General features: G+C 42.8%; 1 protein-coding gene across 1 annotated transcript; it reads right to left on the minus strand.

Moving 5' to 3' along the window:
* Nucleotides 1–349: 349 nt before the first annotated feature.
* LOC308300620 (cullin-1-like) lies at nt 350–2,710 on the minus strand (the record flags this gene model as incomplete). Its single annotated transcript, XM_080744492.1, has 1 exon — nt 350–2,710. The coding sequence occupies one exon, from the start codon at nt 2,708–2,710 to the stop codon at nt 350–352; it is 2,361 nt and encodes a 786-aa protein (XP_080600618.1).
* Nucleotides 2,711–27,495: the final 24,785 nt, after the last annotated feature.

Here is a 27,495-nt window from a genome sequence, read left to right on the forward strand (position 1 = left end):
TTAATATCAGATCACATTTATTGATGGTGATGGCACCATTACCCTTACTCTGTCTCACCCTCATCAAAATCACGAGGCGATGTACTGAATAATGCAATGTGCTTGCACTTCAAATGCGCCATCATTACATTATGGACTTAATCCCAAACCAAGTAAAGTCCATTGTACAGTTATTGCAGGTAGGCCTTATGAATTATAATCAGTACTTTATTGAATTTTATGCAAACAATTATTCAAATAAAAAACAGCAAGAATCATATATACTCAGAATTATAGACATAACAGTATACAAAAAAACAGACAAACAATAATAATAGAGAAAAGCAAATTGTAGGGGTAGGGCTGATGTTTAGGCCAGGTAGCTGTATTTGTCTTTCTCTCCAGCCACTCGCTCCAGGTATTCCCTCTCAATCAGGATGTCTATGCATTTCTTGATAACATAGACTCTGGGTTTGAAACGGGAGGACAGCTGGTTCAGGACCTCAGCCAGAAGCTGCTGATGATTCAGCGTCTTCCTCATCTTCATGATCCTTACAATAGCAGCCTGTATGAGCAGCTTGCGGTCCTCCTCTATGTTCTTGTGTGTCGTCTCCTGTTCCTGTTTCTGTTCCGTCTTCATGGGGGCGTTGATGTTCACACGCAATTTCTTATTCTTGTATCCTAGGAAGAGTTTGATGAGTGTATCTGATTTTAAGTCCACCTCATCTACGTTCGCGTTCTCATCCTCCAGGACCAGCAGCTTGGATTTCAACAATATCTGCAACGCCTGTGCAAGAATGTCTGCTTTGATCTGTGTGCTGTCAGTGAGCTGCTGGACAGTGTACACGTCCTCTGTGTTGTACTGGAGCAGGATGGCCATCTGGAATGAAGAGGCTTGCAGAGTGTACCTGTTCCTAAAGCAGTTGGTAACCAACTCTCCTTTAGACAATGGGTAGAGCCAGGTGAGTTTACGGCCACTGTGTATGCTGGTGTAGAACGCTGTGAACCGCTGGTAGCCCTGCTCCAACTCAGAGGGCAGGGCGAAGGTACAGGACTGCCGGAAGGGCCAGGATCCAGAGCTCAGAACCTTGATACTGAAGTCCAAGTCCAGTGGCTCCGAGTTTGACAGTTGTTTCTTGAACTGTTCGTTGAGGTCTTTACTGACTCCTATTTCTTGGAACATCTTCTGCAGTTTAGATGTGTACTCAAACCCACAAGCTTGCTTTAGTTTGGAGATCATGCTAGCCTCAGTGTCATCGCTAGCACTGTTCTGGTGAACCAGGCGCTTAGCTAGCATATTAGCATAGAACTTCTGGAAAACATCCTTGTCCTCGATGTACTTAAAAACCACCATCACTTGGTTTAGTGTGTCCTCCAGGTTTGCCTCCTCTGGGTTCTTGGAACTCTTTTTAAGCAGCGAGTCACAGTATCTGGCCAGTAGTTCAGGAGACTTGCTGGAGGACTGAGCCATCTTGGTGACTGCATTGTTGTTAATGAAACGACCACAAGCGTTGTCGAGGTCAGCCACAGAGCCAGCGTTGTTGTTGAAAGCAGACATGACCAGCGCGTTGTACTTCTTATGAACCGCCAACAGGGTCTGGACATAAACCTTAGGGTTGTTGAGAGCAGCTTCTCCACACTTCTCAATGGCAGCCAGGCCCTGGTTGTGGATGTGAGTCTCCAGTAGTTTCTTCAGCTCTCCCAGGCCGTCTGTAATGTGCGACACCAGGTTGTACATCCTGCCTTCATTCTTGTCAGCATTCAGAAGGTTCTGGAACTCAGTCAGGAAGATCTCCAGATGTTTCCCTATGAACACTTGTTCACACTTCCTGGCCAGTTCATCCTGAGTGGACTCATGGAGGTATACCTGAACACGACGCTGTTCCTCTAGCAGACGAGCCTCAGCCTTCTTTATGTACTCAGTGACAGGGTTCTGTAGTAGGAACTCTGTGCTCTCTCGTGTGTAGTAGCACTCCGTGTTGGTGAGGAACTGACACTCAAAATACTCCTTGTACACAGACAGCGTGGGGCCTTTGGCAATGATGTCTTCTTCATTCAGACCCAGCTCAACATAAGACTGAACCACGCCGCTGATGAGTCTAGTGTTAATGGTCTCTCCGTTCCTCTCCCTCTCTATCAGCTTCAGCACTGCATTTGTTACTTGCTTGTTGAGGGGTCTGAATAAACACTCCCTCCATGTCACCAGTGCCAGCGAGTAGATCTCGTAGTCATAGATGCCCTTGTGTCCCTCCTCACACTCCTGTCGGCCCTGGACCCAAAAGCGGACTTGGCGGTTGAAGTAGGCAAAGATCCCATTGAGCACTTTACTGGAGAAACGGTAGTCCTCCCACTGTTGTGTGTAGAACTTCAACACACACTCATCCATCAGGTCCTCTCCGTCCTTAAGCAGGCTGGTTAAATAGTTCTTGAGGAACTCTTTGAGTCTCTTGTAGAGTTCTAGGCCTACAAACTGGGCTCCTCCTGGAGTGGTGGTCTTCTTGGAAGACTTGGCAGCGGGGACAGAGCCCCTGACCTGGCTCCACGTGTGCACAGACTTCACACTGTTACAGTAGTTAACTACATGGGTGTAGAGTTCCATGTAGCGAGCCTTGGCCATGCTTTGCCGCATGTACAGGTGCTGAATCTCGGCCCGCAGGTCATCCCAGATCTGGTCCAGCCCGATCTGTTTCAGTCCATGGAGGGGGGGGAGAGGTTCTGGGTTAGATGACATTCTGTCACCCTTCTCTATCCCTCTACGATGATTTGAATCATTTAGTTGTTGTAGCCTTAATTGCATATTCCATTTAGCATATTGCATATTGCATTGCTTGGCCCCAGTACTCTGTGTCATAGTTTGAGATTCTTTGGAGCGTTGTGCCCATAAGAGTGCTCTTATCATCCCAGTGATGTCATGATGAGTCAGATATATCCATATATGGAGTCCCACAGTCAGCCATGCCCATATATGGCGTTTTAGTTGTTCAGTCGAACCTGCATGCACGCACAAATACATGAAGTGGTGGGAGAGACAAATAGGATCCAGAGAGCAGGATGGTGGACCATGTCAATCTGGTGAATGTGTATGCCCGCCTGTCTGCCAGCATTCATACCTGCATGCATTATATGTCCATGTATATACCATGTCCACTCTGTGTATTTCACCCACTCCTTCATGCAGTACACGGTTTAAACATGTGATGTGACAGTTCCGTTTGAGTACATTGCATGTTTCTCTGCCTGTCTGCTGTATCCACAACTTTCCAACATCCCATCGTGCATTGCGCAGAAGTTGCACGGAGCTTCCGGCGCCGCAGCCGAGTGTGATCTATACAAGCTCACAACGGTTGCATCTGCGACGCGACGTGAGCTTGTATGTCTGCTGTTAACCGGAAGTGTAGTGCAAAACGTTCTCCAGGAAATTCCCGCGGAAAGAGGTGGATATAAACACACACAAAGTATATTATGTGCAGTAGAAGATGTACACACTACACACCCCTCCTCAGACAGACTTTCTCAAGCCCAAGCAGTGGAAGTAGTATATTATGTACATTTTCTACTGTACATATTCACATTTCAAGTTGCTTACCTCAATGTGTTGTCATGGCATCAGGAGCAAACAAACAAACAAATCAGCTCCATATGGGCACAAAAGGGGCATGCCCATATATGGGTATATACCGATGCCATTAGGAATCTCCATATATGGGCACAAAAGGCAGTATGCCCATTATGGGCATATTCTGATGCCACAAGGAATCTCCATATATGGGCATAAAAGGGACAAGGACTGACACATACAGAGATCTCGATATACAGTATGTGCATAACAGGGACAATACCAGACAGAGATCTCCATGGGCATATCAGTCGGATCGGCGGTGCAATGTAGGCGTGAGGGCCGCATACAGGAGCTGCCTATACTCTAGATGTGAGGGCTGCACCATAGAGTTATTGCGACCGTAAGGTCGCAGTTTAGTTGCGACCGTAAGGTCGCAGTTTAGTATGAAAACCTCCACCGGCCGTCCGTCGGTCACACGTGCGGTGTGATGAGGTCACGATGAGTCATCTATGCCCAAATATAGATTTCTAGGTCAGATGGCCCATAGAGTTTGTGATGTCAAACCTAGCAACCCAATATAAACAAACCTGATGTCAGACCTGAAGTATCCTTTTATACCCATATATGGAGATACAGAGATCTCCATATATGGGCATATTAGAAAGCCCATATATGGGCATATACGGATGACATCAGGGATATCCATATATGGGCATAAAAGGGACAAGGGCTTACAGTTAAGAGATCTCCATATATGGGCATATCAGAAAGCCCATATATGTTCATATACTGATGACATCAGGAATATCCATATATGGGCATAAAAGGGACAAGGACTTACAGTTAAGAGATCTCCATATATGGGCATAAAGGGACAAGGACTGTTACAGTAGATATAGAGATGTCCATATATGGGCATAAATGAACAAGGACTGACAAACACTGAGATCTCCATATAACCTATGGGAATATAAGGGACGAGGACTGTCAGCTTGTAGACCTATTTTCTAAATATTGTTGTACATTAAAAACTTGAAATGGGTCGTTCTGCATAGTACTTGGGATTTGTTGATGTAAATGTTCACATAGAGTGTAATAATTGGTAAAACAAACTTTTGGCCTATTTGTGGAGATAAGCGACCAACGGTCGCTTATCTCCCGATTAGGGAGTCTTACTGGTTGCGACCGTAAGGTCGCAGTTTAGTATGAAAACCTCCACCGGCCGTCCGTCGGTCACACGTGCGGTCGACGTGTGATGAGGTCACGATGAGTCATCTATGCCCAAATATAGATTTCTAGGTCAGATGGCCCATAGAGTTTGTGATGTCAAACCTAGCAACCCAATATAAACAAACCTGATGTCAGACCTGAAGTATCCTTTTATACCCATATATGGAGATACAGAGATCTCCATATATGGGCATATTAGAAAGCCCATATATGGGCATATACGGATGACATCAGGGATATCCATATATGGGCATAAAAGGGACAAGGGCTTACAGTTAAGAGATCTCCATATATGGGCATATCAGAAAGCCCATATATGTTCATATACTGATGACATCAGGAATATCCATATATGGGCATAAAAGGGACAAGGACTTACAGTTAAGAGATCTCCATATATGGGCATAAAGGGACAAGGACTGTTACAGTAGATATAGAGATGTCCATATATGGGCATAAATGAACAAGGACTGACAAACACTGAGATCTCCATATAACCTATGGGAATATAAGGGACGAGGACTGTCAGCTTGTAGACCTATTTTCTAAATATTGTTGTACATTAAAAACTTGAAATGGGTCGTTCTGCATAGTACTTGGGATTTGTTGATGTAAATGTTCACATAGAGTGTAATAATTGGTAAAACAAACTTTTGGCCTATTTGTGGAGATAAGCGACCAACGGTCGCTTATCTCCCGATTAGGGAGTCTTACTGGTAATATACTGTATCTAGAGGATGGAGTGCCTATTCATTTCAATGAAATTGAAATATTCAGTGGCGTTTGAAGCACCCGGAAGAATGCTCTACTCCTTGGTTGGCTCCAATATCGGAGCCAGCCGATAGCCAATAGCTAACGTTTCAGATTATTGAAGCATGCGCAGTTGGGTTTCAAACGGTGAAGACACAATATACTGATGACCTCAGGGCTCTCCATATATGGGCATGAAAGGGACAAGGACTGACAGGTACAGAGATCTCCATATATGGGCATATTAGTCTGATCTGGCGTCAAACCTTTAGTGCTCATAAGAACATTTACTGATATAAGAACTATACATCAGGGTCTGAGCATACAAGGGACACAAGCAGACACATACAGTATAGAGAATAGCGATCTCCATATATGGGCATAGAAGGGACACAGACAGACGATTAAAAAAATCACGTTATTAGTGTGGTTGCCTATCCAGACAATAAATAGGCAACCACACTCTTCTTTCTAGATTATTCTAGTGCTACTTCAGACCATTGAGTTCAACAAGGGAGTGGTGCTAGCATGAGGATTGGTCAAGTTTCACATGACAACATGGCTATCCAGACAATAAATAGGAAACCACACTCACAATTTCCCAGAATTGCATCTTCTCTTCTCTTGTGAGTTTCAGTACTTTTACTTCTACTCCACTGCATCTCAGAGGCAAATATTATACTTTTATTCCTCTACAATTATTTGAAAACATGCATGTTACTTTGTAGATTTTTATTATTACTACAAAACATACCCACTTCAGCCCTATAAATACATTTTGCAATGCGAGGCATTGTGAGCTTGTAGATCGGCCATAATTGTCAAATGATTTTCATTTGAAAACTTGTCAAGTGGGACATTCTGCATAATGAGTACTTTGGTACATTAGGTACATTTTGATACCAATACTTTTGTACTTGTACTCGAGTACATTTTTAATTCCTGACTTTGCAGTATTGATACTTTAAAGTTATACCATGTAACTTTTTTTATAAAACAAATCTTAAAATTCTCCTAACTGTTAAATCGCTAAAGTTTTAGAACACCCACTCCGTTATTTTCAGCTTCTAAAGCCTTCTCTTTATATGTTTTCTATGATCCTGGCCGGGGACAGGATTTCGCGGGAAAAATTACGTCATCTGCATCATCTGTATACGTTGTGTATACGTTGGCCAATCACATCGCGGATCATACACACATGATACACTACCGGCCAATCACAGCGTATCTGCCGTGTCTTCAGGAAGTAGCCTCCCTCAGCTACAGTGTTTACCATGGTGAAGGATTCTTAACCTCTTAATCCCCAAATCCTGGCCAGAAAATTAAGTTCTACCCCTCCGCGGATTCGTATCGGTCGCGGTGGTTTGCGGCAACGCTCCGGTGGTCCGCGGCGGAGGTCCGCGACGACTCAGGGTGAAATACGGCCGAAAAAAGCAATACCGCTACTGACCATTAGTTTAGCAACACATTTACACAGTATAGCTTTAATTAAAAAGAAATACCTTTTCCACCACTGAGTGCAAGTTAACAGTAGAGCTATAGAGACCAGGGAGCTGTGTCACTGTACCACACCCTCATCTTTTTTTACCAACATGCTTAGAGATTATAAGTGACACGATGATGACCTTCACAAACCCGCCTCTCCAATCCTTTGGACAAGGGTCTTCAACAGAGGGTCCGGGACCCCTAGGGGGTCCCCAGAGTTACTACAGGGGGTCCTCCAAATCATTGTGTGATAGAAACTTTTTTATAGGCATGGATTTGAACCCTAGTGTCCGTATTCAGAAAACTTTAGCCAAAAATAGTAGTACACAATTGTGCAGTCAAACAATGAAACTATATGGAATCTATGAACATGTTGTGGGGGTCCCTGCTTCATCTCTCTCTCAACTAAGGGGTCCTTGGCCGGAAAACGTTGAAGACCCCTGCCTTAGGATACCATCCCAGTAATGGCCTCATAGCGTCTTGCCAGAGAGATATACTTGTGGATCCGCAGTTACAGAAATAGCCGGGGATGAGAGAGCTCAACAGCAGCCTAAGACAAGCGGGCTCAGACAGGGATAACACCTTCACAGTGCTCAGCCTTTTATGAACAAAAGGATCAGCTCCTGTAAACTGGAAACAAAAACATATCCCAGACAGCGAGCATGAAGGAGTCTGCCGGCAGGTACAACCTGGCAACTCTAATGTGGCTTGTCAGAATGAGAGTAGCTGGTATTGTACTTTTCCTCCCGTAGAGGTACAATGTTGTGCCTTTTTGTCTCGTTCAGCCCCCAGAGATTTAATGTTCTAAAAGCTTTTTAGACTCCTGCTTGCCAAATAAGAAGAACTCTACAGAGGTCTCTTTTCATTTACTGTACACTACAGTAAAACAGGAAGGATATCGTAAAGTCAAAAGTGTGGTTCATTGTTCATGTCTCGTACTCCAAAAGGTATACGACATGCAAGTTTTGAGAAATGATCAAATTATCTTGCTTTTTTAATTTCCTTTCATGGCGTGCAGGGTACAATTGTTGATGAGTGAGAAACTTGTTTTAGATATAGACATGGTCATCACACCGGACAATTGTAAACATTTGAAATGATAATATGTGATGTGAATCATGCGATGAATAATATGTGGCTAATGTGCATATACCCACTGGCACACACCAGATGAGTAGCACGACTATCATTGCAACACAGATTTATCCTCAGCCCCTGAAGTTGCATTAACTGACAGTGAATCTTATCCGACCAGTGCGACCACACACCCCAAACAGTTTTTTAGCTCTTCAGGGTGCTTTTGCCCACGAAAGGTTCTCTCCACTCCCTAAAGCCTAATATATACTTTGATACCCTGATTGCCAACTGTCTTGTTTTAAAAATCTGTTATTTTCAGCGAGCGACAAGGTTGAACAATGGTCTTAATATAATCTGGCATAAAATATATCTTGCAGGCAATGTTTACACCTTAGCTTCTTTACTACTGGAAAGGAAGTCCCAGTGTTTATTTAATGCGGAAGAGTGTACAAATTGGAATCAAATGGTCCTATAAGGCTCCATTAGGGTCCATTTTTGTACACTCTTCACTGTGAAATTAATACAGTGGACGAAAATATAAAAGAGAGTTCTCCGCTATACTGCCATGGCTGTGGAAAAATGGGGCCATTCTTGAGCGTACTGAGGTTAATTCTCTACTTCCACCACTCTCTCTCTCTCCCTTCCTCTCTTCTCTTCTCACCCTCCTCTCCTTTCTCTAATAAATCATCTCTACATGCATGCATGGAGATAAGCCTATCTGTTTTCCCCGCGCTGTGGCTTGCACACAAGGACACCTTGTGATCCCAGAGCTCTTTTGCGTCTGTCAGAGGGCCCCGTTCCCTTCATCTCACTAGTGGTGGACATCAGCAATTCTTCCTCTGGCTTGAAACCTCCGCCACTCTGCTGCTGCTGCTTCTCCAGAAGCAGCCCACAGAACACTTTACAATCTCCACAAACGCTTTTGTGAGCAGCTTAACAGAAGGAAAAAAATAAAAAGGGAATTGAATGACTTATCCTCTCCCCTCGAGTCAAACATAATTTGACTGTGAACTGAACTGCGCAAGGTTGGGAGTTAATACACAGCTATGCAAGAGACGGAATGATATTCAGAAAGAGAGAGGGAAACAGGGAACAAGAATGAGTGAGAAAGGAGCTTTGTGTGTGTGTGTGTGTGTGTGTGTATGTGTATGTGTATGTGTGTGTATGTGAATGTGTATGTGTGTGTGTGTGTGTGTGTGTGTGTGTGTGTGTGTGTGTGTGTGTGTGTGTGTGTGTGTGTGTGTGTGTGTGTGTGTGTGTGTGCGTGCGTGCGTGCGTGCGTGCGTGCGCCCGTGCGTGCAGAGGGGGTGCTCGGTCCCAATTGTGGCAGAGTGCTTCACCACTTAATCATCTTGTGGTCTATATATAGGCCTTCACGGCCGTGGTATATTGGGAGAAGATTAATGGGGGGAGAATGGAATGCCGTAATGCTCCAACACTTCTATACTTATGCAGCACATTTTATGTACATATTGGACTTTATGGCCAATGGCCTGAGTTCCACTCTCGTCTCCTTTAATCATTTTTTGTCTCTTTTTAGATGGCTTAGAGCATATCATCATTGTTGGGTGGAAATCTTGTCCCCCCCCTGAAAACTGTTAACTTTTCAGGGGGGGAAACTGTGTTCTAGTGGTTACAATGAATTACGAGATTTAGTCTCTATATATACTGTATATACTGTATACACGCACGCACACACGCACGCACGCACGCACACACACACACACACAAACACACACACACGTGCACATTAAGTTTGTATTATCATATCATTGCTGTCGAGCAGAAACCTCTTATCCCTGTATTTAAACTTTTTGTTCTTCCATAAATTAACGCCCTTTTCGACATATTAGGTTTTTTGTCAACCGACAGACGATATTCTATTTCTCAAATTCTACTGTACTTGCTCTCACATACAGTGTATAGCAACACACGCACACGCACACACACACACACACACACACACACACACACACACACACACACACACACACACACACACACACACACACACACACAATAAGTAAATATAAGTAAGTCTCAGTCTATAAACAATGACTACAGAACATGGACATATGAATTAGTATAAAAAAAGTCACATCCTTGGCACTAGTAGGCACCTGTCCTGGTTCTGTAGTAGTGCTAGATATCAGTAGTCCGTGCGCGAGTGGGCCAGAGTCAAGAGGAGTCAGTAATCCCAAAGAACAGAGCAGACAGTGCAGGTCTTAAGTTCTCATATTATGCGGTCAAGCTTGGTTGTGGTGCCTGGTGGCTACTGGCACAAAGTCCCACTTTGTGGTGTACCCAGAGGGGATGTGAAGGAGTCTGCGGCTGAACATGATCCTCATCCCTGCTAGCTCAACACAGAGGGGATGAGAAGGGTTCATCAGGATAGAATCCAGCATCCCGTTTAATGCCAACTACAGAGCTGGCCTTCTTCACCAGCTTGTTCAGTTTGTTGGCATCCTGATGTTGCCTCCCCCACAAAAAATAAAACAAAACACACAGACCACGGAAAAGAAGAGGACACTAATACTACAGCAGCCTAGCACACAATGACCTATAGCCTAGGCCCCCTCAGAGTACTCCCACCAAGTTGTAGGTGTCCACCATCTCCACTTAGTTTTTTTTACATCAAGGGTTCATATTATAGATTGTAATTAGAGAAAAGAAAAGATGGGTGTTAAAATGTTTTCATTTACTACTTTCTATCGTTTTAGCTATTTTAGCGATTTTGATTTCAGTGGGTGGGGGCATGCGTGCAAGTGCTAAATATGTATTTTTAGACACAATAAGCTGGTGAGTTCTTTAATACGATTTACAGTAACACTACTTACATCTGCCCATGAAAGATTGTGGTGCATCTTGGAAATCTTGGCTTATTGTGTCTAAAAATACACATTTAGCCACTTGTACATACATAGACATTGGAAATGCACCAGACATTTATTTGTTTATGTATTAGAAGTCTATACATTGAGGTCCTGAAAACCTAGTTCTTGCTTTCCCGAGATTTCCTCAGCGATACGACCCTGCAGTATTCGTTTCTGTGATTTTGTTTCAAACAATTTGTGTGTGCATGCATGCGTGCGTGTGTTCCAAACTTGCGTAAGCAAATATCTGAATGTGAATGGTTGCATTGTGTTGGGAGCAACATGTCTTATCTTTGAAGGGAAAAATATATGTGATATAGGTCAAACCGTTCTTAAAAGATATGGCTGCAACGGCATCTAGTTACCTCTTTGGAATTGTAGTGTATAGACAAAACTGTAATTTAAACTAAGCTGTTTGTTTTGTATCCCCACCTCCCACACCCAATTGAATCTTTTGTTCTGTCAAGAACCCAGTCAAAACAACTTCCACAAACACACATCAAGACAGAAAACCTTAAGGCTTAATTTAGACTATATTGTCATACGATGGAGTAAAACCATGCAAGATAAACACCTATAAAGCAACTATAAAAGTAATACTTCTGCACAATTTCATAAATATATTTGAGAACAGTTGTGTTCATTCAGGAAACAGAGAGGATGTATGTACACTGTCTCAAGCGTACAACCAGGACTTTATTTAACAAACAAAGAAATGTTTTTATTCGATAAGGATCTAAGGAACCATTGAAATGTATACGAATGCATACGAATGTACAATCAACATGCTCACAAGGCCCCGCTTCGGGGCCCTTTATGAGCTTTGTAGCTCTGCTATTTTTACTACTTCTTGTATGTTGTTTTTATTCATTTATAGACATTTTTAGTTTTAAATGTCAATTACTATGGTAAGGAATGTTTTCAAATAACTGGTAACACTCTTACTGTGGCTCATCACTTGGTAATATTATAACCCCAAGTGTATGAATTTATATCATTATCATGTGTGTAACCAGCAATAATTAGCTATATAACTAGTCTATCGGAGGTCTTACCATTTAAATACACTCCAAACCAAAACATTTATATGGAATAAAGCAATAAAGAATACATAATTGTTCCCCATTCTTTATTTTGGTGCAACCAATATAACACCCAAAGATGGGTTATTAGTCTGTCTATATTTCAAATGCATTTAGAAAAACCCTTTAATTGTAATATGCAACAACACTCACATGCAACAGTAAACAGAACATTAGGACTACTCAAGTGGTTATCTTCTCAAAATTGCTTGTTCCCAGTCCACATTATCACAACTATAAATTGTCATTGCTCCACCCGATTATACCCAACGTAGGTTATGATAATAATATGGCGTAGTTACAAGTTGGTAAGGAAGTTACAGACAGGGCTCGAGTTATTCATCTGAAGCCATAAAATATAGAAGTTCCCCACAAGAAGTAAAATATGAACATAAACAAATAGTACTGATATAGCACTAATATGACCAGTAAGACTCCCTAATCGGGAGATAAGCGACCGTAGGTCACTTATCTCCACAAATAGGGCAAAAATTTGTTTTGCCAAAATCTTCCTGATCCATGTTGATGACATGAGTGTAGACATACTGTGTAGTGATTTTCGTGATTTTAGGGCAAAATCTGTAGGATCAGTGTCAAAAAATGTGTTTTTAAAAATCGGCCTGGAGGTGGCGCTATATGGGAGAGATTCATGTTGATGGGATGAGTGTAGACATACTGTGTACCGATTTGCGTGATTTTAGGGCAAAAATTGTAGGAGCAGTGTCCAAAAATGTGTTTTGCAAGAATCGGCCTCATGGTGGCGCTAGAAGAGGGCCATGTGAGAAATGAGGGGTGGGGTCTCCGCGCCGCCAAGGCGGACGAATAGGTACCGGCCCCGGCTGTCCCGGTCGCTCCTAGCCGGAGTTACGGCATTTTATGTGAGCTGCAGTGTAGGGGGTCCTCCACTGGGGGCGCCACCACTTTTGCATCCGTTCTGGAGCACCAGGAGTCGGTGGTCCCTGGGAATTCCCCGTGAGCAGCCCCGTTGGGGTGGTCATTTGGTCAGTTTAGCACATTTGGTCATTTTTTACATCTGGGGGTCCCCCAGGGACCTGGGGGTCCCTGGAGCTCCGGGGGTCCTTGGAGGTTGTAGTTTGGCAGGTAAGGAGTGTGTGTGCAAAATTTGGCATGGATCGGGGCAACGGTTGCGGAGATATGAGCAGGGCAAGAGTGTGACGTGTGACTGACGGACTGACTGACTTACTCACTCACGGACAGCCTGTGGAGGTTTTGGTAGTAAATGCGACCTACGGTCGCAACAACAATCATTATTGTGACCGTCAGGTCGCAGTTACTATAAAAAGCTCCACCGGCTGTCAGTCTGTCACATCACACTTTTTCCCTAGTCATATCTCTGCCACCTATCAATGCCAAACTTGCAAAACTCCACACTCCTTGGATGGCAAATCACAACCTCCACATGGCCCTCTTCTAGCGCCACCATCAGGCTGATCTTTACAAAACACTTTTGGACACTGCTCCTACAGATTTTGGCCTAAAATCGTACAAAGCGGTACACAGTATCTCTAAAGTCATGTCATCAACATGGATCTGTCCCATTTCCCATATTCCCTCCTGATTGGCTACGATTGCTTTCTAAATTTTGTGTATGCAACCTATCACTTATCGGTCACTTATCTCCCGATTAGGGAGCCTTACTTTGCTGCCAAGGATGCAAGAACACTTTGGTAGGGGTGTGTGTTGTGGAGTTACCTCAACTCCAAAGGTGGGCGAGATATCAAAGAGAATGGCTCCATGTGCTTCTCATTAACTCACATTATACGGTCAAACGGTTCTCAAAGTCACTATTAGGTATGGGTAAGCTTTGGCTTTGTCTTTTTGCCAGTTTCGAGTTGCAGCCACCTGTGATTTTACGGAGCGGTTTTAAAGGAGTGTAGGGATTTACACTCCTTTAAGGCCGTCGTCAGTAGGGCATTCCACATTTCTCTGGCATAGCAGGAGAACAAATTTAACCCTTTTTTTGCGCCAAATCTGTGTTGGACTGATTAGTGGAGCTGCTGTTGTGTTTGTGGACATCCTTGACATTTTGGAAGTGTCTGACAGGTACAGGACATGGGTATTTTAGTGGTGCCCGGGCTGGGCACTATTTTTGTCAGTGCCGCCCTTACCGCTTATCCCTACAACTTTTTTACTATTATGAAAAAAGAAACATTTTAAAATATCTTCAAATATATGATTTACAACGCCACGTTGTGACTTGTGAGCTTGCAGATAGTCTATTTTAACTATTTAAAGCGTTTTTTATAGTAAAAAAGGGCAAAGACGTTTAAATATAAGTGGTAAGTAAGGCACTGACGAAAATAGGGCCCGCTGTACTCAACTACCCTGAGCCACCCTTTCAAAAACGATCAGGGTCAAGATAGGTCTGAGTTGGAAGGTTAAGCAGTAGCCTAAACAGCTTATTTGGGGATGTTTGAAGCCTTGTTTTTTTAAGGCTGATGTGTTCAGCGCTGTATTAACCATTGGGCCGGTGGGGCCGTTGCCAGGGGCCCTTGGCTCTCAGGGAACCTTGGGGGAACTGGGCTGCGTGATAAAAGACAATTTACTCAAATTAAATGTACAGTGTATACGTTAATTAAAATATCAAATGTGTGGGCCCCTCCTCTGTTGTCTACAGTGAGCTGGCTAGTGTGCGTCGGGACGGAGGGGGTGTTATGGTGGAGGTTGGGGGGCCCTAAAAAATTAACGGCCAGGGGCCCTTGCAGGGCTTAATCCGTCCCTGGCTGTGTTGCTTCGGTATACTGGAGGCGGGAGTCGGACACCACAGACACTGTCCCCCAACTCCCTCCCCCGCTGACACTGTCGCAGTTGCATGGGCATCCGAACCTCACTTTGTAATCGCGGCACCGTCCGTCTCTGCATCTCTGATCCTTATTGCGGCAGACCAATCCAACGGTTGGATTGTAGCTGAAAGATGAAATTCGTATCCCAATTAGTCATTCAGAATGGTATGTATTGTAAAGCTGAAAGGTTTAAACTGAAATATTTGTCAAGCTGTTATGATACCATGATGGCTACATTTTCAAAGTGATATAATCTAGCTTTGGGAAGAGATTTTAGGAAATATTTATTGAAGTGCCCATGTTCATGGGAAAGCATGAACATACAAATGAAAAGCAAATGATTGGATTTCACTATTCTGCTGAAGTCAAGTTAACTTACATGTAGAAAACATCTCCTGTAGACATTGCTGGCATATTGTCCCGAACAGTAACGGCCTCAATGTAGACTGGGCAGTCACAGAACTCTCTTGGGTATTGTCTCCTCAGGTAACTCACAAGCTCCCAGTCCCCTGTTCCACTGGGGTTGTCCCTGTCAAACCATCTGGTCCACTTGATGCACACTGCCCAGGAAGCAATCAAAAACAAAACAAAAGACTCAGGTGTCATCAACCATAGTGTCACAAGTGTCATACATATTCTTTTTTTTAACCTTAATTTTTATCCCACAATTTTGAAACCCATTTTCACCCAGTGCCAATTGCCTATGTAATCCTGGGCTCTGCTCTCCTGCTGCCACGCCTGGGGAGACAACGGACTGACTTCTATGCATGAGTAGTCCAAGTTGCTTCTTTTCAGATGACAGTGGGGATTTCCCCGGTTTGGACGTAGCGCGTGGAAGGAACACGTTATTCCAACCAGTTCCTTTCCCCTCCATCAGGCGCCCAGGGGGAGGCATTATAGAGACCAGGATTACTGCATGTTTTTGTGAGGGTATCTACCCTAGGAGGCTCCCGGTTGCGGCCCGCACTGAATACAAAACACTGATGCTGACCTTCAAAGCAGCCAAAGGTATGGCTCCTCCATACCTCCAAGACCTGATCAACGCCTACACCCCCACCCGTTCACTTAGATCACCCAACACAGGGATGCTGACAGAACCCTCGCTAAAAACTCCAGGGCAAAAATCCACTCGTCCGAGACAGTTTGCCCTCCTGGCCCCCAAGTTGTGGAATAAACTCCCTGTCGCACTTAGAACAACGGACTCACTCGCTAGCTTTCGCCGTGGACTGAAGACCCACCTCTTCAGACTCCACCTAAACCCTTAGCACTACAGAAAATCAATGACCATACATGAAGATAGTTAGCATTTGTTTTTAGGTTTTTTAGAACTTTGATTATATTATGTTTTTTTTTTCTAGATAGATATCCATTTGCACTTGTTATATTGCTGTTGATGTACTGACATATTATCTTGTGATGTTTTGTATCTGCTTATTGTAAGTCGCTTTGGATTAAAAAGCGTCTGCTAAATGCCTAAACAGTAAACTGTAAACTGTAGGAGACACATGGTGAACATGCAAACTCCACACAGAAAGGCCCTATCGCCACCCCCACCTAGGGTGTGGGCGCCGATGACGCGGAGGAGGGATCACGCCCCCAGCGCTAACAGCGTCCCCCGGCGGGAATCGAACTCAGGACCTTCTAGCTGTGAGGCGAAGCCCATGTCATACATATTCTGATGAAAGCCTGGAGACCTGACATTTTGGGTCTATGTCTAAAAACATAAATGGTGTGTAAAAACGAGATCTAGAACTTGCCAAGGACAAGGACAAGTCTTTGCACTGGACAAATTTGTCCGTGTACTGACCCATTGATGACCCCAGCACATAAATATATTATAATGTAATCAGTCGAGCAATATGGAACTTCAGTAGAATCAGCACACTAGTAGGTGGAGCTACTGTAACTGTAACTCAACAACATAAAAGAAAGAATTGTGTCATAGTTACCTCCACAGAATGGTGGGTGGCAGTTAAAACGAACACGGTAATCACGGCAACGGCAGTCTTTCTGATCTTCGTTATTACATATGAATCCAGTAGTTGTGTCCATCCTGAAAAAGAGAAGGAGGCATACGTGTTTTGCTGATGCACAGTTTAAATTCTGAATGGCGGCGGCAGTGGCTAAGGAGGTAAAGCCTCTGGGCAACAAATGTTCCCCCTTGGGATAATAAAAGTATCTATCTATCTATCTATCTATCTATCTATCTATCTATCTATCTATCTATCTAAAGCCGGTTAGAAATCAAGTACTGAATGAAATGGAAGAACTGAATGGAATGTAACAACTGGCATGTTGTATTGATGATGTTAAAAAAAGAATGGATCAAATAGTATTTGTAAATGCTTTCTTACTTCTTTTAAGTTGTCTAGGCCCAGGTATGTGAAAAGTGACACACAGGATAATCAAATGACTGCCAAACGGTTTTGACAACCACATTTACTTTACACTAGTTCATAAACCCACCACGAGGCTACAGTATGTTTGTGGACATATTGGATACTTTTCTTTATCATTCTTTTTACAGTAGGCCTATATGATAAGGGTTATGTTATTAAGTTGATCAAAATGTACAGGTATGACACAAAACATGATAACAAAAGTACAAAACCATAATTAATCTGAATCAGTACTTCTTTTAAGACAAGACTTACGCTGCAAAAACCTCCCCTGTTAGAGCTGCTCTGATACCACTTGTAGTTGTGACCTCAATCGCAAGCGGGTTGTCACAAATCTTCCCCGGGTTCTCCTTGCGAAGCTGGACAAGAGTCTCTGAGTCTCCATTTCCCCAGTACCATGGCCATGGGTTGTCTCTGTCAAACCACTCTGTCCAACAGCCTAGATGAGCCATCAAGACAGGATATATGTAATAGAAAGAAAGAAAGAAAGAAAGAAAGAAAGAAAGAAAGAAAGAAAGAAAGAAATATAGTGATTCTTTTCTTTAGTAATACCTTTACAACACATTTACAGGTGTATGCCTTTTATAATACGCTAAAAGGTAATCTCAGAAAGTTGTACTTACGGACATTATTTGGACGGACAGGTTTGGGAATAAAACGATCATCAACGATGGTAAAGTTGGCAACCTCAGGCTTGGCAGTCAAACGATCAGATGAAGCTGCCAGACCTGAATGACAACAAATACTGTACATCAGACCAGGGACGTGCAGAGAAAGTTAGAGGCAGGGACTGAAATTTCTAAAAGGGCCTTTTGGTGAAAATATGGTGGAAACTTGTGAACTTTCTCTGTCTCTCTCCTCACTTGCTGTTTTCCTTGTGCTGGACCCTGAATCTGTCATTCTCTCCACACAGGATCCTCAGTATAGTGAACAAGATGAACCAGCGTAATCATTACATTATTAGCAATAACTCATTTGATAAATACACTATGAACATTGTTTGCAGAACACTGTTGACCATGCGTTGTTCAGCAATTTCATAGTCATTGCGTAGGAAGGCTATATCTCACATAGAAAATACCAGTAAGACTCCCTAATCGGGAGATAAGCGACCGTAGGTGGCTTGCCTCCACAAATAGGGCAAAAATGTGTTTTTCCCAAATCTTCCTGATCCATGTTGCTGACATGAGTGTAGACATGCTGTGTAGTGATATTCGTGATTTTAGGGCAAAAACTGTAGGAGCAGTGTCCAAAAATGTGTTTTAAAAATCGGCCTGAAGGTGGCGCTAGAATAGGGCCATGTGAGAAATGAGGGGTGGGGTCTCCGCGTTGCCTTGGCGGACGAATAGGTACCGGCCCCGGCTCTCCCGGACGCTCCTAGCCCGAGTTACGGCATTTTATGTGCGCTGCAGTGGCAGGGGGTCCTCCACTGGGGGCGCCACCACTTTTGCATCCGTTCTGGAGCAGCAGGAGTGGGTGGTCCCCGGGAATTCCCCGTGAGCAGCCCCGTGGGGGTGGTCATTTGGTCATTTTTGCACATTTGGTATTTTTTTTACACCTGGGGGTCCCCCAGGGACCTGGGGGTCCCTGGAACTCCGGGGGTCCTTGGAGGTTGTAGTTTGGCAGGTAAGGAGTGTGTGTGCAAAATCTGGCATGGATCGGGGCAACGGTTGCGGAGATATGAGCAGGGCAAAGGTGTGACGTCTGACGTGTGACGGACGGACTGACTGACGCACGGACACCTGGTGGAGCTTTCTGTAGTAAGTGCGACCTACGGTCGCAACCAATCTTATACCAGTAACTTATACTATAGATTGGTTCCACTGTACCTGGGTTCCTGGTCATTTCCTCCTCTCCATCAGTGTCCTCTGCCTCCTCCTCTTCATCCTCTCCATCCTCTCCATCCTCTCCTCCATCCTCTCCCTCTTCTCCTTCATCTCCCTCTTCTCCTATGAAAGAACATGAACATAACTTTGATTAATAACAAAAAGCGGAAATCTACTCACAATACGTCACATTGTGACACGCTGTGAGCTTGTATATTGGCTATTTTCACTATTTCAGGCAGACAATTCTTGGATTAAAATAAATATATTTATTGAGCATACTGTACATATAATATTTAAATATCTATTGAAGAATTGATTGAAGAATTTATTAGGAGATTGCGATAGAAACAAGTGTAAAAAAATAAAATAAAAGCGTTATAAAGCATTGGCACTGCTCGGAGTTGTCTGCCTGAACCAGCTCTGCAGGCTTCACATATTCTCAAGTATATAGGGCTATATAGGGCAAATGTGGGGAAAATATGTTTTGTTCAACTATTTCATACTCACTGCCTATACAAACTCAATCATATACAATAATAACCCGTACCACTGTAGATTGGTTCCACTGTACATACCTTCCATTTCCTCCTCTGTGTCATTACTGGGCTGCTCCACCGCTACCTCAGTAACATCAACCTCTGCTTTTTTTTCTGGTATTGAATAAGATGAAACAGTGTAATTGTTAGCTCAATGAAGAATATGAATATAATTTAGCTTGCATTTAGACCTGTGTCACTTTAGATTTTTAATCACTTCAACCATTATTTTATACTTAAGCTCTCGGTGCCGCGCAATGAGCTTGTAGATCCATGCTATTTTTTAAGAATCGTGAGCATTTTTGCAAATGGGTCTTCGGGATGGGGATTCGAACCTGTGACACGCTGTCAGGCATCAGAGCCTATGTGGTATACCGTACACCTTGTGGTATTACTTGTCCAACTGCAGACTTTGCACTGTACCTGGCAGTGGCTCTTTGTGGGAACACTCTGGAGCATGTATAGTGGAAGGTGGATCGGTAACAGGTGGACGGGTAACGAGAGGCGGACGGGTAGGTAAATTGGCAGACAAATCTGAAAGAAAATAGAATAAACTAGATAATATTGTTCCTGAAGAAACAATGTGGGCTTGCTTCAAGCCCATAAAAATAAAAATTGTAGGATAAAAAGTACAAATACAGTTGGACTTGGTATCTCTGTCTGTGTGTTGTGTGTGGGTGTAGACTTGCTTCCAGTTAATCAGATTGGGAGCACCTGTGTAGGGTGTGGGTGTGAGGGTGGGGGGAAGTTGTGTTCATGTTGACCAATAGACACCATTATAGTGTTAAATTGGAGCTTGAAACGCCATCAAACTATTGTTTTTGCTTGTCAAGCTTTTTCCAAAATAGCAGATCTACAAGCTCACAACGCATCACATTGTAGATACTGCTGCAGCACAATTGCGATGTTTAGTTATTATCATTCTATATGTTCTTGCTGTTTTACGAACAGCCAACCAAGGAAATTGCAGATTGAGACTTTAAGCTTTTTTATATTATAGTTTGACTAATATTCTTAACTTTTATGAAAATTACTGAAATCAGTCAAGGCAACTGAGACCTTTAATCCATGAATGTTGGATTAATTAAATTAAATTAAATCTTAAATTGCTTAGCAAAGAGAGAAATCTAGTACTTGCGTTGTTGCGTCGGACAACCTTTTCTGAAGCAGGACTTGGCAGAATGACTAAAATTGAGGTGGAAAAAAAGTGAATCAAAAGGTTAAAAAGCAAATTGATAATTTGAATATGATATAATATACATGTTGCACAGAAACACAATAGCCATTCAATGATAACCATTGAAATTACTGATAAAATACTTACCGACCGCAAGTCCTGCTATAATGGCCAACCAGAACTGTTTGAGAAAATTAAACATACGTACAGCATTACATTTTGAAAGACAATAATTTGTGTCAACCATCAAATGATATCCAAATAAACATGTAGTGGAGAGGGGAAAATAAAGTCATACCAAATTGCCCATGACTGCAGAGTACCTCAAACCTGTAGTGCTGTGGGAGAAACATTGCAACTGTCAATATTTTATACAAAACATGAAAATGCGCAAATATATATATATATATATATATATATATATATATATATATATTTTTTTTTTTTTCAACAAAATGTACATGAATATAGTTAATAAAAAAAAAGACAGTTCCTGCCGTGCTGTACGTACCTGTACTTTAAAGATGAAGAATGCTCTTGTTTGTCCGTGTGTCTGCGCTAATGTGAGACTTGTCAGCCTTTAAATAGTCTGACGTCTCTCTTCTGCACAAAAGAAAGTGTAATTGTAGAAGGTTCCAGCATGGATTATGAGAAAACTTCCCAAATTACTTAAGTAGATAATTTGACACTGTGGTCCAAAGTTTCCACCTATTTTAATGGCGTCACTTTGTACACTCATGTTTCTCCCCCATTGAAAAGGACTGAACTGATACTGTTCATGGACCTGGTGATGGGATAGTTGTGAAATGTTTCTGGGAAGGCGTGGATCGACACAGAATAGAAAATGTAGACACACCTGTATTGATCATCACTGTAGGAAGACTCAGATGTCATAGCAGCACCACAGCCATTAAACACAGTACAGAACCGGTAAAAGTTAAACCAGTAAGACTCCCTAATCAGGAGATAAGCGACCGTAGGTCGCTAGAATTTGTTTTTCCAAAATCTTCCTGATCCATGTTGATGACATGAGTGTAGACATGCTGTGTAGTGATTTTCGTGATTTTAGGGCAAAATCTGTAGGAGCAGTGTCCAAAAATGTGTTTTTCAAAATCGGCCTGAAGGTGGCGCTATATGGGACAGATTGATGTTGATGGGATGAGTGTAGACATACTGTGTAGCGATTTGCGTGATTTTAGGGCAAAAACTGTAGGAGTAGTGTCCAAAAATGTGTTTTAAAAATCGGCCTGAAGGTGGCGCTAGAAGAGGGGCATGTGAGAAATGAGGGGTGGGGTCTCCGCGTTGCCTTGGCGGACAAATAGGTACGGGCCCCGGCTCTCCCGGACGCTCCTAGCCCGAGTTACAGCATTTTATGTGAGCTGCAGTGGAGGGGGTCCTCCACTGGGGGCGCCACCACTTTTGCATCCGTTCTGGAGCACCAGGAGTGGGTGGTCCCCAGGAATTCCCTGTGAGCAGCCCCGTCGGGGTGGTCATTTGGTCATTTTTGCACATTTGGTCATTTTTTACACCTGGGGGTCCCCCAGGGACCTGGGGGTCCCTGGAGCTGCGGGGGTCCTTGGAGGTTGTAGTTTGGCAGGTAAGGAGTGTGTGTGCAAAATTTGGCATGGATGGGGGCAACGGTTGTGGAGATATGAGCAGGGCAAAAGTGTGACGTGTGACGTGTGACTGACTGACTCACTCACTCACTCACTCACTCACTGACGGACAGCCGGTGGAGGTTTTGGTAGTAAATGCGACCTACGGTCGCAACAATGATTTATAATGCTATTTAACAGGTGGGTTGCCTACATACAGTAACTTATGATGTTATTATGTGGGTTATGAGCCAACGTTGGAACATGGAAATATTAACAAGGGTGCCCAAATTATTCAAATGATAAGCTGAAATTCATAAAAATACCGACCTTTCTTTTGAGGGAAATCAATGTTCCATATTGATGTTCCCAAAAGAGAACCCTGAATCCTTGGTTTGTGAGTTGCGATGGACTCACTCAGTCACTCAAAAGACCCCCACCTGGAACTTGAAAAGTAGCGTAAAGCACTGGTTCCCAATACACTGAGTCGGGACCCATCATCACAGAGGCAAAGATAAAAAATAAAAAAAAACACACAGTACCCAAAAACCCAAAGGCTTATTTCCATTTTGTGCAATTGAATAAGGTGGGAAAGGAAGTTATACTTATATCAAGTGATAAAGAATCACTTGAGGCATGGGTTTTCAACTGATTGTAAATAAGGGACCACCACCACGACTAAGAATCAACCTGGGAACCTGTTGTGTTGGGTGATACTGTATGGCTGTGGTGTTGGGGGAAAAACCTGAAATTAAATAATGGCTGTTAGCTAATTTAGTTGATTTAGTTTGTTGCACAATTACTAATTAAGTAATCAAGCCTTTACTAGTCATTATTTAACTAATAAGCTACTAGTCAAGAGCTAAAAAAAAAGAGGCTGAAAACCATTGATCTATAATTCCAATCTCACGGTTAACCTTATTCCGTTCTCTTAACCTTCCTGTAAACTTATGTTAACTGATCTACCTTTTCTAATGACTCATCCAGTCAATCCGGTACACCTTCCCTTCTTGAGATTCTATTCAACTCCTTTTTTCTGTGGAAATGTCTTGTCCTCCGACTTCCCAGTAACTGACAACATTTACACGTCATACACACCATAGGTCACCAGGTAATTGTTAGTGCACATTGGACTGATCAATGTTGTATCTGTGAATTCTATTACTTTGCATTTTGCTTCATTATTTTGAGCGTGTGTGTGTTTTGTGTTGTGATACATTTTAAGTATGGGCCTGTTTTGTGTCGATTCGTTGGTAGCCTATATAAGAAAAGTGTTAAAAAAAAAGAAAAACCCTGCTCCTCAATTATCCGATTAACCACATGAGCAAGATGAAGTCAGTTAGAAGTTCTACATGTCGGTTTGGATGTATTTTGGGTTAATTGCCCAGCCCTAACATGAACTTGGATTTCAGAAAGAGCATAGATAATGAAAAATGTGTTTTATAAATGAGGGAATGGTTATGTGAGCTGACAGGCAGGTGTCGCCTGCAGGAATGGGCAGGACACACAGCCTTGCGGCCAGAGTATACGCCAGAGAACACACACGCATGTTTACACATTTTTCATTATCGTCTCAGTACATGACACTGGCAACATGGAAACATTCATGCTAATAATACACGTCAAATTAAAACGAAAGAGATAGGGACAGAGAGAGATATATAGACTAGAAATGGCTAAGAGGAAAAAAAAGAGGAATTGAAAGACTGTAAGACAGTGATAAAGCAAAACATATATACCAGTAAGACTCCCTAATCGGGAGATAAGCGACCGTAGGTCGCTAAAATTTGTTTTTCCAAAATCTTCCTGATCCATGTTGATGACATGAGTGTAGACATGCTGTGTAGTGATTTTCGTGATTTTAGGGCAAAATCTGTAGGAGCAGTGTCCAAAAATGTGTTTTTCAAAATCGGCCTGAAGGTGGCGCTATATGGGACAGATTGATGTTGATGGGATGAGTGTAGACATACTGTGTAGCGATTTGCGTGATTTTAGGGCAAAAACTGTAGGAGCAGTGTCCAAAAATGTGTTTTAAAAATCGGCCTGAAGGTGGCGCTAGAAGAGGGGCATGTGAGAAATGAGGAGTGGGGTCTCCGCGTTGCCTTGGCGGACAAATAGGTACGGGCCCCGGCTCTCCCGGACGCTCCTAGCCCGAGTTACGGCATTTTATGTGAGCTGCAGTGGAGGGGGTCCTCCACTGGGGGCGCCACCACTTTTGCATCCGTTCTGGAGCACCAGGAGTGGGTGGTCCCCAGGAATTCCCCGTGAGCAGCCCCGTTGGGGTGGTCATTTGGTCATTTTTGCACATTTGGTCATTTTTTACACCTGGGGGTCCCCCAGGGACCTGGGGGTCCCTGGAGCTGCGGGGGTCCTTGGAGGTTGTAGTTTGGCAGGTAAGGAGTGTGTGTGCAAAATTTGGCATGGATGGGGGCAACGGTTGTGGAGATATGAGCAGGGCAAAAGTGTGACGTGTGACGTGTGACTGACTCACTCACTCACTCACTCACTCACTGACGGACAGCCGGTGGAGGTTTTGGTAGTAAATGCGACCTACGGTCGCAACAATGATTTATAATGCTATTTAACAGGTGGGTTGCCTACATACAGTAACTTATGATGTTATTATGTGGGTTATGAGCCAACGTTGGAACATGGAAATATTAACAAGGGTGCCCAAATTATTCAAATGATAAGCTGAAATTCATAAAAATACCGACCTTTCTTTTGAGGGAAATCAATGTTCCATATTGATGTTCCCAAAAGAGAACCCTGAATCCTTGGTTTGTGAGTTGCGATGGACTCACTCAGTCACTCAAAAGACCCCCACCTGGAACTTGAAAAGTAGCGTAAAGCACTGGTTCCCAATACACTGAGTCGGGACCCATCATCACAGAGGCAAAGATAAAAAATAAAAAAAACACACAGTACCCAAAAACCCAAAGGCTTATTTCTAGGGGTGTAACGATACATTTTAATAGCGATTCGATACATATCACGATACATGGTTGACGATACGATACATGGACGATATTGGTTCATTCATGGCGATACGATACGATTCGATTCAATGATTTAAAATCGATATAGTTACTATTTAGCAAAGTCATTAAATCTGTGTGAAAGGTGTGGATAGTGCAGATTTTTAAGGGAAACATGTATTATTATGGATGTAAATATGTAAACACAGTGATTATCTGCCAAATACATGGACATTGTATATTGACAAACCTGCACCTTGACATGAACCCAGAGATTACACACATTTATCCATAGACCAGTGTAGCTATATGGAAAGGAAAAGTAATTAAACCCCTCCTTTTACATTTTTCTTCTTAAAAATGCTAAATACAATGCCCAAGTAGGTAGTATCGATACAATCGATTCTTTGCACTGCCGATTCGATACGATACAAAATAAAACGATACGATTCGATTTTAGCTGTTTTCATTTCGATATACTTCGTTTTTTTAAGTTAAAAACGATATTTCGATACAGTTACTATATCGTTACACCCCTACTTATTTCCATTTTGTGCAATTGAATAAGGTGGGAAAGGAAGTTATACTTATATCAAGTGATAAAGAATCACTTGAGGCATGGGTTTTCAACTGATTGTAAATAAGGGACCACCACCCCGACTAAGAATCAACCTGGGAACCTGTTGTGTTGGGTGATATGGCTGTGGTGTTGGGGGAAAAACCTGAAATTAAATAATGGCTGTTAGCTAATTTAGTTGATTTAGTTTGTTGCACAATTACTAATTAAGTAATCAAGCCTTTACTAGTCATTATTTAACTAATAAGCTACTAGTCAAGAGCTAAAAAAAAGAGGCTGAAAACCATTGATCTATAATTCCAATCTCACGGTTAACCTTATTCCGTTCTCTTAACCTTCCTGTAAACTTATGTTAACTGATCTACCTTTTCTAATGACTCATCCAGTCAATCCGGTACACCTTCCCTTCTTGAGATTCTATTCAACTCCTTTTTTCTGTGGAAATGTCTTGGCCTCCGACTTCCCAGTAACTGACAACATTTACACGTCATACACACCATAGGTCACCAGGTAATTGTTAGTGCACATTGGAATGATCAATGTTGTATCTGTGAATTCTATTACTTTGCATTTTGCTTCATTATTGTGAGCGTGTGTGTGTGTTTTGTGTTGTGATACATTTTAAGTATGGGCCTGTTTTGTGTCGATTCGTTGGTAGCCTATATAAGAAAAGTGTTAAAAAAAAGAAAAACCCTGCTCCTCAATTATCCGATTAACCTACATGAGCAAGATGAAGTCAGTTAGAAGTTCTACATGTCGGTTTGGATGTATTTTGGGTTAATTGCCCAGCCCTAACATGAACTTGGATTTCAGAAAGAGCATAGATAATGAAAAATGTGTTTTATAAATGAGGGAATGGTTATGTGAGCTGACAGGCAGGTGTCGCCTGCAGGAATGGGCAGGACACACAGCCTTGCGGCCAGAGTATACGCCAGAGAACACACACGCATGTTTACACATTTTTCATTATCGTCTCAGTACATGACACTGGCAACATGGAAACATTCATGCTAATAATACACGTCAAATTAAAACGAAAGAGATAGGGACAGAGAGAGATATATAGACTAGAAATGGCTAAGAGGAAAAAAAAGAGGAATTGAAAGACTGTAAGACAGTGATAAAGCAAAACATATATACCAGTAAGACTCCCTAATCGGGAGATAAGCGACCGTAGGTCGCTAAAATTTGTTTTTCCAAAATCTTCCTGATCCATGTTGATGACATGAGTGTAGACATGCTGTGTAGTGATTTTCGTGATTTTAGGGTAAAATCTGTAGGAGCAGTGTCCAAAAATGTGTTTTTCAAAATCGGCCTGAAGGTGGCGCTATATGGGACAGATTGATGTTGATGGGATGAGTGTAGACATACTGTGTAGCGATTTGCGTGATTTTAGGGCAAAAACTGTAGGAGCAGTGTCCAAAAATGTGTTTTAAAAATCGGCCTGAAGGTGGCGCTAGAAGAGGGGCATGTGAGAAATGAGGAGTGGGGTCTCCGCGTTGCCTTGGCGGACAAATAGGTACGGGCCCCGGCTCTCCCGGACGCTCCTAGCCCGAGTTACGGCA

The sequence above is a fragment of the Nannobrachium achirus genome, assembly GCF_963921795.1.
Source record: "Nannobrachium achirus genome assembly, chromosome: 16".
In the NCBI taxonomy this organism is placed as follows: Eukaryota; Metazoa; Chordata; class Actinopteri; order Myctophiformes; family Myctophidae; genus Nannobrachium; species Nannobrachium achirus.